Raw genomic sequence first — 14,089 nt, 5'->3', positions numbered from 1 at the left:
GGATATAATTAACGGGATGTTTGGGGGGCAATCTTAGGGAGTTGTGATAGGGAGGAAATTGGCCTATAAAATAAGTTGGATACATGTTATTTAAGGCAGAATAGGTTATCCCCAGAACTGTGCCTCTAAAGGCTAGCAGACGTCAGCCCAGGACTCTAGAGATTTTTCCCACTAGGTAGGAAGACTTTTTGTCCTACCTCATTTATCAACTGGGTAGATCTGCTTTGTAGGACGAAGGCAGCCTATCCAGTGGGAGACTAGCTGCTGATCACTGTTGGTGCCTCCTACCTTGTTTTTCCCTCAAAGACAATCAAAAATTGGAAGTGCACACACTTTTCCTACTCAGTTAATGATCATATGAACAAGCCTAGTATCTGGGAACCCAAGTTTGAGAACCCTTGGCTTGATCGGTTAAGAAGCTACCAAACCAGGGGATTCTAAAAAGCTAAAAAAGCTGGTTGCCATGCTCCAGAATGAATCCCCAGTTTGGACAAAATGGACTGTGTTTTGATCTGTGTCTCTTTCTTGTTTTTCTCTTTTCTTTCAGAGCTACTTTAGCCAGCACTTTTTCTGGAACACTTTTCGAGTTCTGTATTTAATGGAAATCAAAAACTGATCTCTTTTTCTTTTGTTGTTGTTTGTTTGTTTTGGTTCTTTTGTTTTGTTTATTTCTTTAAAAAGGAAAAGGAAAAGAGGGGGAAAGGAGAGAGATAAAAACCCTTTTTTTAACAAAAAAAAGAAAATATATTTAAAAAAAATAAACTCACTTTCTTTGAGAATGGCATGGAGACAGTTTTTTTGAACTGGACTTTGTTGTCGGCCCTCCTTCCACCCCACAGTCTAGCAGAAAGACAATCGAATGATCATGGCCACCACCCAGGCGGAGTACAAGAGGGTGCGTGGGCTCCCCGTGATCCCCCTGCCCCCACCCTGCCCACAGCATGTGTATGAGAAACACACTAGAAGGCAATGGACAGCAAACAGGAATGGCCACAGGAAAGGGGAATTTTTTTTGGAGGGGGGAGGGGGGGAACCGTCTAATCTGTGAACTCAAATGAAAACTCAGTGATGAAGACTGAAGACTCGGCATTGACCTCGATCCCCCCCTCTTTCTTTTTCGTGTGGGTTTCTTTTTCTCCCAGTTGTTTGCATTTTTTAAAACACATGTGCACACGCACACACATTTTTTTGCTTAATTTTTATGGAGATCCCAGAAGATTTTACAAGTCTGTGAATGGATCTTGGAGACCCCTTCATCTCTCAGTAAGTAACAGTCTTCATCTCCTTGGCATTTCCACCCTTTTCCTGTTTGTTTGTTTGTGTTATATTTATACCCTGCTCTTCCTGAAAGGCTCAGAGTGGCTGACAGCATTCTTTAGAATTAAGAATCCTGTCCCAAAACGGCTCACAATCTTTAAAAAAAAATCAAACAAATGGTAAAAGGTGGGTGGAGTTGCCAGAGGGGAAGGTTAAGAAGATACTTGGTCCTCCTCAGGCCAGTGGAGAGGCCTTGCTGCTAGCCACACCCTCTGCTGCAGCCTGATGACAATGGCTTTTGCTGCCCTTTTTTCCTAGTGCAGCCAGAAGGCCAATCCACTTCCACCGGGGAACAACCAATCATTCGCCAGGCCTGCCACTATTCCATCAACATGCTGTGGTCCATTGGTCTTGAGATAGTCATGGATTAACTCAATGGAATCAATGGAGTGCAATCCATTGGTCATGAATTGAGCTCCATGAGTCATGCCCACAAATTTTGGCCATCAGTACCATCTCAGGGGATGAATGCTTATAGTGAATTTTGGCAACAGCTTTCTGTCTGTCATCCCTACCCCCGTCTGTTATCCCTACCCCGCTCCCAACGATTACAGTAAAATTGCAGTCATTTTTGCACAGAGGAAAGGGGTAGGGGAGGATTAGGGTAACAATGAACAAACGGTTGTACTCTCTCCATGGAGTAATCGTGGGAGGACATTCCTGCCAGTTTTCATTTCCATTCCTCTGACAATGATAAAATGTTATAGTTGTTTTTGTGTTTTAAAAGCTTCTAAAAGTTTTTAAAACACCATTTTAAACTGAGCCGCTGTAGCCTCAATGGTCAGGACGATAAAAGCAGAATAATACACTGAAAGCTGAAAGTCTTCTTGCCATGCAGTTGCCTCTTTTCCATCTCTAGGGATATAGGGCTTGTCAAAAATCACAATACACATTCGTCCCCTGAGATGGTACCGACCGACCACCCCAGCTGACGCATATACGCCTATATTCGTTACTTGCTCACTTTCCCCTCCTAGGCCTTACACCTGTGCCTCTAATCCCCTTGATTAGGCTCCTCCATCTCCTGCACACCTACTTCCCGACACGATGTCACTGCCATCAGAAAGCCTTTTTCCTGGCATGCAGGTGTCTGTCTGGAGTTTGCCCCTTTCTTCATGAGTTTCCAGATTTAATCAGGATGTACTCAAAAACCGCCAGGGCCCAAGTAATTTAGCACTAATTGTGTGTCAGGTTTGTTTCTCTCTGGCTTGTTCATATTTCAGAAAGGGGGCTTCCCTTCTAACAATCGATACTGAAACAGCCATATTAAAGTCACATTAAATGCTCATTTAAACCCAGTCAGTGGAAAGAAGGGTGGGGTGGGGGGATGTGATGGGCCTGCATATTTCTTTAACCCTTTCCTTATTTCCTGGTCTGTGGGGCTGAGTACATGAGAACAGCCCTGCTGGATCAGGCCCAAGAAGGCCCATCTAGTCCAGCATCCTGTTTCACACAGTGGCCCACCAGATGCCGCTGGAAGCCACAGGCAGGAGTTGAGGGCATGCTCTCTCTCCTGCTGTTACTCCTCTGCAACTGGTACTCAGAGGCATCCTGCCTTGAAGGCTGGAGGTGTCCTTTAGCCATCCAACTAGTAGCCGATGATAGACCTCTCCTTCATGAAATTAGCCAAACCGCTCTTAAAGCCATCCAGGTTGTTGGCTGTCACCACATCTCGTGGCAGAGAATTATGCATTGTGTGAAAAGGTACTTCCTTTCATTGATCCTAGATTTCCTGGTAATCAATTTCATGGGATGACCCCTGGTTCTAGTGTTATGTGAGAGGGAAAAGAATTTCTCTCTATCCACTTTCTCCACACCATGCATGATTTTATAGACTTCTACCATGTCTCCCCGCAGTCGTCTTTTTTCTAAACTAAATAGCCCCAGGTGTTGTAGCCTTGCCTCATAAGAAAGGTGCTCTAGGCCCCTGATCATCTTGGTTGCCCTCTTCTGCACTTTTTCTAGTTCTACAATGTCCTTTTTTAGATGTGGTGACCAGAATTGTACACAGTACTCCAGGTGTGGCCATACCATAGTTTTGTATAAGAGTTTTGTATAAGATAATTTTGTATAATATTAGCAGTTTTATTTTCAGTCCCCTTCCTAATGATCACTAGCATGGAATTGGCCTTTTTCACAGCTGCCGCACATTGAGTTGACACTTTCAACAAGCTGTCCACCACGATCCCAAGATCCCTCTCCTGGTCAGTCTCCGACAGCTCAAATCCCATCAGCATATACTTGAAGTTGGGGTTTTTCATCCCAATGTGCATCACTTTACACTTGCCAACATTGAACTGCATTTGCCACTTTGTCGCTCACTCCCCCAGTTTGGAGAGATCCTTTTGGAGCTCCTCACAACTCCGTTTTGGATTCACTACCCGAAAGAGTTTGGTATCATCTAGAGTACTATGCACTGATATGATCTAGAAAAATGGAAAGACAGGGAGAAGGTTAGTAGTTGATAGTAGAGAGGTGCATAATCCTATATAATAAAGTGCTTGGCGTGCGTCCGTGTCTGCCTCGGCTGTTCTGGGCATGCGCACAGCACATGCCCAGAACACGCCGAGGGAGACACGACCACCGGCACCAGGCGGGTGGCATTCTGGGTGGCAGCGGAACTCTCCCCCGTCCGGGAGGCCAGAGGCAGCGTCAGCAGGTGGCACTCTTTGCGGCAGCGGCGGAACTCTCCGCCCGGCTGGGAGGCCAGAGGCGGCGGCGGGTCCGGCCAGCCCGCACAAAGGCCAGAGGCAGCGACAGCGCGTCCGGCCCGCCCCTACTAGCGCCCGTTATTTAACGGGCTTAAAAATACTAGTAGTAAATAATAATATAGGTTTCTTTAAAAATAGGCCTTGTGGAGAACTTATAAGAAGATAGGGCTTAAATTTTCCACATACATGGAATTGTGGATATGGAATCCTTGCCTTTAAAAAAAGAAAAGCATGTTTATATTCATTAAAGCTGTGAAGATTGCCGGGAAAGTCTCTGGGCCAAGAGATGCTGGGGCTATTCTCACGAGCAGCAAAAATCGGGCTAAGAGAGCCTAGCCCGATTTTTGTTACTCGTGTAAACCACGGTGGCTTACAAGCGGCTAGCCCGCTTTTGTAGCCCTCCCCTAAGCCTGGGTTTGCAGAGTGAGCACTCCGCAAACCTGGGCTTCCCAATGGTGAGTAGCCGTGGTGTGGCTCCGTGCCACGGCTACTCACGAGTAGACCCCCAGAGGGGAAGCGAAAAGTCACCTCCCGGCTCCGGGGGTCTCCCCAGTATGCCCTGAGTGCTTGCACAAGGCTTACTGGAACTTCCGGGGGCCACACAGCTCCCCAGCCCCCGCTGGCTTTGTCATGGAGCCAGCAGTCGTGTGGGCGGCCTATCTGGCCACCCAGGGCTCCCGCTCTGATCATAAGCCGGAAGTGCGGGCTTAGCCCACTCTCCCCACTCTGCTTCAGAAACTGGGTCTCACTGATCGTGAGACCCGGCTCACTGCCTGCAATCACAGAAGTTAGAGCGGGAGGCTGAATGACTCACCAAACACCCGAGGTTCAAGACCTGGATACCAGAGCTTGTTCTAGACCCGGAGTGGGCAAACATGGCCCTCCAGCTGTTGTTGAACTACAACTCCCATCATCCCCAGCCACAATAAATTTAAGACAAAGGGAGACTAACAGCCTTGGGCTGGGAATCAACTGGACATTCCTTACCTGGAAGTAAGTTGGAAGGATAGGGACCATTTTAGCTGGACGCGGCAGGGAATTTATTTTTGTTTAAGTGCTTGGATCTGACTGCATGGCTCTTGTAGTTCTTGGGGAAGGGTTTTACTTGAATAGAAGTAGTGATTGTGATGTATAGTCTTTCTTACCATCCAATCATTAATAAATCCTTGTTGTTGTTAAAGAGTGTCACTCCTTACTGTGACCTGCCCTGGTCACCCACTCCTGCTCAAGACTGCTCAAGCGATCTAAGGCTGCTCAAGCATTTCTTGTAGGGAAGGTTTTCCCACTTTACCCTCCCAGAATACTCCCTTGGGAGGGTGAATCTGCTCCTATTAAAAAGTGGATGGTAGCAGCCTACATGGGACTTCTCACAGCTAGAGGAGGGATTTTGCACCCCCACCCCACCATGAGAGAAATCTCCAGGCTAGCTTTTGAACATGAAGGAGCAAAACTCCATTGCTCCTCACTAAGCCTTTCCGCCCGTGCTCCTCTCTCCTCCAGCCTAGCTTCTCTAACAAAGAAACTCTTCTCTTCCTCCCAACTACTCTCTAGGTCCACCCACCTGGTGTGTTGATTGGCTGATCCCTGGGGTTCACCAGCCTGTCAGTCAGGATAGGGTTCACTTCCAGTTAACTGTTTAAGGGAGAGGAGGGGCTGATCAGAGGCTGGTCACTACAAAGGCTTATTTATTTGTTTGAGACAAACACTCCACATACGTTCAGAGGTACTCTAAAACAACTTCACGGTCTGAGATTGAGGCCTGGTAATAAAAACACGAACCCTACAGATATGTTGTACATGATGTCTGTACACTGTACACTTTGTGTGAATGACTGTACCTGTGTTCATTTTAAAAGTGAATCTCGATACAGGCCTCTCAAATGCATGGTACAGATAGGAAGTATACTGCTGTATTTGTGTTCAACATAATATGTGGATAATTGTACTTAAGTACAGATCTGTGCTTGTGTACACAAGGAGGAGGAGTGCTGGTCTTGTGGTAGTGAGCATGACTAAGCAGGGTCTGCCTTGATTTGCATTTGGATGGGTGACTACCTATGAGCGTTATAAGAACACTTAGTGGAAGAGCATCTGCATGCTTGCATGCAGAAGGTCCCAGGTTCAGTCCCTGCCAGCATCTCCAAGTAGGGATGTTCACGGAACCAGGTGGGGGAAGTTCGAAGGCAGGGAGGTTGTCTTTAACGGTGGGGGAGGGCGCACAACCCTCCCTCCACTTCTCCCTCGCTGGCACTCCGTTTGCAAAGAGACTGTCAGGGCAGCAACATGCCTCCCTGCCGTTCCGTTGCCTCCTTGGTCCCTACATCACTGGAAGTACCCGATGTGCCTGTGTACATCGGCATGCGCACATCACGCTCACATGTCACACTCACACTGGCACTTTGGGTACTTCCGGTGACGTAAGGACCGAGGAGGCAACGGGGCAGCAGGGAGGTACGATGCTGCCCTGACAGTCCCTTTGCAGATGGAGCGCCGGCTGGGGGAAAGCGGGGGGAGGGGTAAGTGCACCCTCCCCTGCCCTTAAAGTCAACCCCCCCTGCCTTTGAACCGGCAGAACCGCCGGTTGTTTGAACCAGTTTGGGGGCCCATAAAGGGTTCCGTATACATCTCTACCTCCATGTAGGACTGAAAGAGACTCGTGCTTGAGCTAGATGGACTAATAGTCTCTGACTCATTATAAGGTGACTTCCTATGTTCCTACACTGTGCAGTGCACATGTATTATACAACTGTTGAGCAAAACGTGTGACTAGAACTGTGATCTTGGCCTAATCAAGCCCTCCTGAGTAAGCACTTAGTTCCTTTGCTTAGTTGGCTATTCTGTTGATATTGCTCCTATTCTGTGTTGTAAATTCTTCCTTTTCTCTTTCTGTTCCCAGTTTCCATAACCCACGAGAAGACCCTCCCCCAAACACACTGGCTATGCTCTTTCAACAAACTGACAGCCTTCCCTGGGCTCCTCCTGTTATGACTTCCTTGCAGAAGAGGGCAGAAGCGGGGAGTTCCACTGGAAAAACCCTTGTCCAAGAAATCCCAGCAAGAAGAAGGAAGCCTCACGTTGCCTTTCCTCCCCCACCCTCCAGCCTCCCTTCTCTGTATTATTGTGCCCCCTCTGTGTTACTGCCTCTCCTACCCAGCCCCCCACCCAGTCCTGGGTCTGTCACTGAGATGCTTCTGTCTCCTCTCTTGAGAAGCAAGTTGGGGGGGGGCGGGGGGAATGGGGGCTTTTCTTTCTGCACAAAACCAGCAATTGTAAATACTTTTCAAAAATGTAAAAAGGAAAAAAAAAACCAATACGAAAAAGCAAACAAAATGAAAACGCCACACACACACCCAAAAAATGTTTTCGAAATCAACAGAATAAATGTTGGAGGGGAAGAAAAAAAGAACAGAGTCCCAAGAGAGTCAAAGCAGGAGAGAAGCTAATTGTGTCGAGTATGCACTGAGAAATCTATTTGCAGATTGATTGACAAAAAAAGTAACAAGAACCTATTTATTGTACATAATGTTCTATTATAAATCGTGTATTGTATATGGCATCTGTACATCTGCTGTGGTTTTGTGACGTGCAAATTTCAGCATGGGTTTCATCAAGGTTTTAAGTTGCTTTTTTATTGTTTATTGGGGGGGATTCTTTTTTCTTGGCAGTACGCACCCAAAGATCCAAATTTGTATTAAAAACTAGGAAAAAAAAGATTAAAGACAAGCAAATATACCCTCTTTTTTGGGGGGTGGGGGGAGTGGGAAGGGGGCGAAGGCATTTGAGTTCTTGTTGGCCACTTGTAAACTGAAAGAAGTATTCCTTCCTCCGTGTGTGCCCCTTTTGCACCAGTGCTGAGCTCAGGGTGTGCGTGTGCGTGCATGTATGCGTGCGTGAGAATGACTTTTTTTTTCACCGGTGTCCCACCCTCTTTATTCCCTCCTTTCCCTGGATTTGTGGATTGTGCAAAAAAAGAAAGAAAAGAAAATGAAACAAAGAAGGGAGGGGGCCCGTCCTGTGTTGTCCATTACTGGTCTGAACTGTGCAGTGCTTGCAACTAAATATACCAGACTTGGTAGTCGCTTGGAGACAGAGCAAACCTCCGATTATCACCATATAAGCTCCTGCTTGCTTGATTCCTCCCCCCACCCCCCCTCCGGGCCACGTTGCCTTCATCTGCCACCCCAAAGCCCACTCCCCACTCTTTTCTTTCCCCCCCTCCCCCTGTTCCTCACCTGGTCTTTTTGTGTATTTAGGAAGGAATTTTTAATAGACCCTTTTTATATTAAAAGAAACCTATATATTGAGCGATGAGGCTGCTTCGTTTGCTTCTGTTGGCGGTTGAGTGGATGCCTGGGATATCTAGAGAGCGGCTGTTGCCAGCACTTGGGGATTGGGGAGGGAGGGGTTGGAACGAATGCTTTGCCTGAGATGCTGTGTTTAGGTCTGTGTTTGTGTGGAGGTGGGCTGGGGGGGGGGAGGCCCCCTTCAAGGCTGAATCCCGAACAATGGGCTGTAAAGGCTGCCTTTCTGAGGTCTGGGCTGCAATCAAAGGGCATGGGGATTGCAAGCATAAGCCTTTGCTCTTTGCAGTTCTGCAGGATCCCGGTTCCCAGCCTGCTGCCACTTGGCTCCAGGCTGCCAGCCTCTCTGTTGGCGGCTAGAAAATAGCCTGCTTGTTTTTCTCGGCTGAGAGGCCTCTGCACCAGAAGAAGCTTGGCGGGGTGGATGAGATTGATTCTAGCCTGCGTTTCCAAGCGGGGAGCCTCATCTGAGTGACTTCATCTGCCGTTGTTCCCACCATGGCAGAAGGCAAGGTGCCCTGAAAGCTCTTATTGCTGGGAAAGCAGGTGGAAATGGAAGGGTAAGATGGCTACTTCCCCACCCCTTTGGATCTGCATTTTGTGTGCTAAGCCGGGAAAGCAGGTGACTTCACAGTGCAGGTAGTTTTTCTCACTTGCACAAGCAGAGCACACAACTACAGTGCAGATTTTCTGCACAGATCTGCTCTCGCCATGTGGGCTGATAGACAGAGCAAGGGCACCGATGCAGCATGGAGTTGCCAGCAGGTGCACTCACGTCTGTGGAATCTCTCCTGCAGACAGATCTGTTCCTCTGTGCCTGTGTTCACCTTTTCAATGCTCTAATCTTCAGTTCAAAATGTGTCTGACACTCATGTACTAGAGTTGGTTTAGCCATCTGCCTTGCCCACTCCTCGTGGGCCAAGCTTGATGGCCACTTTGTTTTTTTTAAAAATGAATTGCCAAATATATTGTGTAGAGGTATTTGTGTTCATCCTTCACCTTACAAAAACAACAAACCACAGAGCTAGTGTGAAAACTGATCTAGACACTGGGAGAGGTTTGCTGGTTACAACACAGGCATTAGCCAGTGGATGCCTTCCACAGCTGACTTTTGCCTGGTGTACAGAGTTGGTTTTTCACAGTATCACAGTATCAACAGGGAATCCAAGTACTATATGTTAATGTTTTAATGTAATACTAATAATGAAGCTATATATTTGAAAGCTATCCTAGCTACATTAAATATAGTTAAAGTCAATAAAATTTATCAATATATCACAACAAAGTTCATGAAAAAGCCCTCATAATAATGATCATTATATGTCCAATTAAAATTAGATCCAATAATTCATTTCGAAACATACTGTTAATAAATGGGAGGTATAGATACATATTCCTGTGTGATTGCAGTATCACATATTTAATCATCAGTTTAACCATCATCGGGTTTAAACTGGCCATAGCTTCTCCCAAAGCTGTTGCCAATTTAATCTCTGCTAGTGGGAATGAGAATTATTTGATACTTGCCACTGAAGATGACTGAGGTTAGTCGAAACGCGTTTGGCAAAATTACAAGATGGATTGGGTATTTCATCTCTCAATGAATACGTGATACTGCAGTCACACAGGGATATTTGTCTATAATTCTTTAGCTTTTTATAATTTTCCGTTTTAATTTGAACCTAATGATTGTAGTTTTTAATCTGACAACTTTCTTCTTCTTTTTTTCTTTTCTTTTTTAATGTAGTTAATTTTATTACTTTTATTGTATCTTGTGTCTATCTTATTGTTGTGAGCTGCCCTGAGCAGTAGTGCACTGGAGGGCTGAGGTACAAATATTAATGATGATGATGATGCCACAAAAATCACCATCAGCCAATTACAAAAAGCAACTTCACTGGGAACAGCCTATATTTTGCGATGATATCTATAATAATAACAATATTGATAATAAAATTCAGCCATCCCAGGGCCTTGGGAAGGACTCAATGTCAGGATAAAACAAACCAGTCAATAACACCTGTCTGACTGTGTAAACAAGAAATAAATAATTTTCTCACCAGGTCTTATGTTCTTAATTGGACATGTGACGACAGTAGTGATTACTATTATGAGGTCTTGTTCATTTTTCATGATCTTTGTTGTGATATATTTAATTGCCTTTGATTAACTATATTTAATGTAGCTAGGATAGCTTTCAAATATATACTTTCATTATTAGTATTCTATTAAAACATTAATATATAGTGCTTGGATTCTTGGTTGATATTGTGATACATTGCTGAATCCAATAAGGTTTTGTGTTTTTCTCTCCTTGGTTTTTCAGAGTTTCCCTTGGAACTGAAAGAGATACATTGGTATTTATATTTAAAGCAGTGAGGGTGCTTTGAACTGGCTCCAATAGTCTCCAAAGGTTGCATCTCCTCACCCAACCCAAAGATGGCATTTGGACATGCCCAAAGGCAAAGAGTGGAGCCTCCTCCTGTAGCAGAGCCAAGGCCAAGATGGAGATTCTTTGCCTCATATTGTAGACAGTGACTATAATCTTTTCCCCATCCCCCCTTGTCTGCCCTAAAATATAATGGAGATTCTAATATTCCTTCTAATATTCCAAACCTCTGCAAAGCAATATTCTCCATGACTGTTGAGAATCTACCACCGACTTCATCTTGTAGTATAAACTCTGCCCAGAGATGGTGGAGGTGGGAATTTTTGAAAGTAGCTTGATAAAGAAGCAGCAAGGGCACATCTGACTCCCTGGGGTCCCCGCTCCAAAGTGCTCGTAATGTGCTTGCCTCTTCCCCCGCCTCAAAACTCCATGCTCAGGCCTGATTTTAACCTGATGTTCAGAAGGAGAAAAGGAGTTAGCCATGCATTCCCCTTGCAAGGCCCAGCATCTTGCTTCAGCCAGCTTGCCTTACCTGAGTGTGTGGCATTTAGCATACCAGGGACATATCGCCCTGATGATTGCTGCCTTGGCATGCCATCGCACACGTGGCAACTGAAGGCCTGGTGCAGACAATAGGCTGGTTCACATGACCATCAAAATTGGGGTAGGAGTCAACCCACCTTGATTTTCATGGTCCTCGGAACCCATGCAAATCTCTCTAGCCCAGGTTGCCTGCCGAGCAGGGCCATCCAGTTTTTGTACCAACTTTTTACCAAGGGTGGTGGAGAAGAGATCCCTCCTACCTTGATTCTCTGGTTATGAGAAACCTCATACCTCTTCTACCTGGTTGAACAGTACTCGCCACACCCTCCCCGCACAGAAACCATAGAGAGCTGTGGCAACAGAGGCTGCCATCAATGGACATGCTAGCCTGCAAAGTACACTCTATGATCCTGAGGTGGGAACAGCTTTGGCAGGGCTGCATCCGCTGCCTGTTCCTTTGTGGCCAATGGAAGGGCGGCTGCTGACATCATGAAGCCTTCCCCGTCAGTTGGCAGTGCAAAGCATGCTGGGAAGGCATACCTACCCTTGAAAGACTTTCCGTGGAGGGGTGGGGCTTGCAGCTGCTGAGCTGAGTTCAGACCCAATGCCAGCCATGTAGAGTCTATGAGCTAGGAAGCTGCAGGGTCAGTGTGCAGTTGGTATGCACCCTGAACCTCCAGAAGCAAAGGAAACTGGCTCCTTCTCATAAGGTTGGCTATTTCTCTTTGAAGATTTCTCATAACCTCTTCCCCATGACTTTCCTCTCCGCAGCCTGGAGGAAAAGCACCTTCCCATCACCCCACAGCTGAGCTCCAGTCTTAAAGTGAAGCGACTAGGAGAACAAGATGCCTACAGTGAGGAATTGCTGCTGCAGGGAGGGGGACGGTTCCATTCCCCTCACCCACCTGCCCCCTTTGCATTTAAAGTCAGGCCTCACCCCTTGCTTGAGGAGCAGCTCTGGGTTTAAACAAATGGGTCAACCATCACGGGTGTTAACCTAGCCTTCATTCCCGTATTGGGCTGGGAAATGGGAAGCTGCCTTATACTGAGTCAGACCCTTGGTCCATCTAGCTCAGAGATTCTCAACGTGGGGTCCCCAGATGTTATTGGACTTCAACTCCCATAATCCCCAGCCCCAGTAGCCTTTGGTTGGGGATTATGGGAGATGAAGTCCAATAACATCTGGGGACCCCACGTTGAGAATCCCTGATCTAGCTCAAGACTGTCTACACTGACTGGCAGCAGCTCTCCAAGTTTCAGGCAGAAGTCAGTGCCAGCCCTCACCTGGAGTTGCTGACAGGTAATGTGCCTGAGACCTTCTGCATGCAAGCAGATGTTGGAAGTTAGAGTTCTGTTTAAATGAGTAATCTTTAACATTTTAAAAGACCCATCTTTAACTCCAATCTGCAGCATCATAATATCTAACATCTGGGTAGCACTTCTGAGTGTCCAAAGTGTATTATCTTGTTATAGTCCTTACCTTACAGGATTGTTGTGTGTATTATTATTCCTATATTGAGTCTGGCTGAAGTGATTTGCCTAAGGCCACCTACTGAACCAGTGGCAGAGATGAGAATTGAACCAGGAGCTTCCTGCTTTGAAGCATGATCTTCTGGCTACTCACTATACCAGCATGAGGTCCATATTAGTCCTTTCCTTATGTTTATACGTGGTAAATGTTTTTATTATTTTTCTCCTCTCTGTCTTTCCCCTGCTCCCTTTCCGCTGCTCTCTCCCTCTTTTTCACTCTTTAAAAGGCAATAAACCTAGATGCAAACTGTGGTGATGGTGGTGGCACAACCCACTTCAGTCAGGGCACAATCCAGTTAAAGATCACGGTTTTAGGCTATTAGCTTATTCTGGGGGTAACAGCCCTAAAGCTCCCTTCAAACATTGATTTGTTTCCATGCTTCAGAGGTTGAAGTGAACGCAAAAGGAGTCACCACCTCTCTCTCCTATTCCAGGACTGATGGATTAGTTTCCAGAGCTGTAGCCCAGCTCTCTAGTAAAAAAACCCAAATTCTCAGGCTGGTTAGCTGCAAAGTGCTGGGCTCCCTGTATTAGGTAGAGAGAGGATCAATTTTCTCACGGTAGTAACCCCATGGTAGTAAGTCAAGGAGCACAGTGAAAAAATGGAACTACAACTAAATGTAAAGAAGACTAAACTACCGACAACGGACACAGCAACCAGCCTCAATGAAGATACTGAAGTGGTGGATAGCTTCTGCCTTTTAGGAGCAACAGCCAAGGATCCATCAGTCAAGAAATACGCCACAGACTAGCACTTGGTAGGGTTGCAATGAAGGCCCTGGAAAGGATATTTAGATGCCGTGATGTGTCTACATCTACAAAGATCAGAATCGTTTGGACAATGGTTTTTCCCGTGACACTCTATGGATGCGAATGCTGGACTTTGAAGAAGCAAGATAGAAAAAGCATTGACGCTTTTGAACTTTGGTGCTGGAGAAGACTTTTGAGGATACCATAGATAGCAAGGAAAACAAACAAATGGATCATAGAACAAATCAATCCAGAATTTTCACTCGAGGCACAAATGACCAGGCTCAAACTATCATACTTTGGACACATTATGCAAAGACCCAGCTCCCTTGAGAAGTCTATAATGCTGGGGAAAGTTGAAGGAAAGAGAAGAAGTGGATGACCAGCAGCAAGGTGGACGGACTCGATTATGACAGCAATGAATGCACCACTGAGAGACCTTAAAGGCCAAGTTGGAGAGAATCTATCTATGTGGAGAGAATATCCTGGAGAGAATCTATCTATATGGTTGCTAAGAGTCGACACCGACTTGACGACACTTAATCAGT

General features: G+C 46.1%; 1 protein-coding gene across 4 annotated transcripts in view; it reads left to right on the top strand.

Annotated features, from left to right (window-relative positions):
• Positions 1 to 8,337, top strand: part of AHDC1 (AT-hook DNA binding motif containing 1) — a 236,937-nt gene extending 228,600 nt beyond the window's left edge. For all 4 annotated transcript variants that reach the window (XM_053267752.1, XM_053267751.1, XM_053267750.1 and 1 more), the window contains exons 5-6: positions 548 to 1,263; positions 6,925 to 8,337. Coding sequence is in view for 1 of the 4 variants with exons in the window: in XM_053267751.1 (XP_053123726.1) it covers positions 548 to 599 (52 nt within the window). In the remaining 3 variants the exon portion in view is untranslated. The remainder of the gene's footprint in view (positions 1 to 547; positions 1,264 to 6,924) is intronic.
• The last annotated feature ends 5,752 nt before the right edge of the window (positions 8,338 to 14,089 follow it).

Source organism: Hemicordylus capensis, chromosome 7 (assembly GCF_027244095.1).
Source record: "Hemicordylus capensis ecotype Gifberg chromosome 7, rHemCap1.1.pri, whole genome shotgun sequence".
Taxonomy (NCBI): Eukaryota; Metazoa; Chordata; class Lepidosauria; order Squamata; family Cordylidae; genus Hemicordylus; species Hemicordylus capensis.
This window is presented reverse-complemented; position numbering and strand designations above follow the sequence as displayed.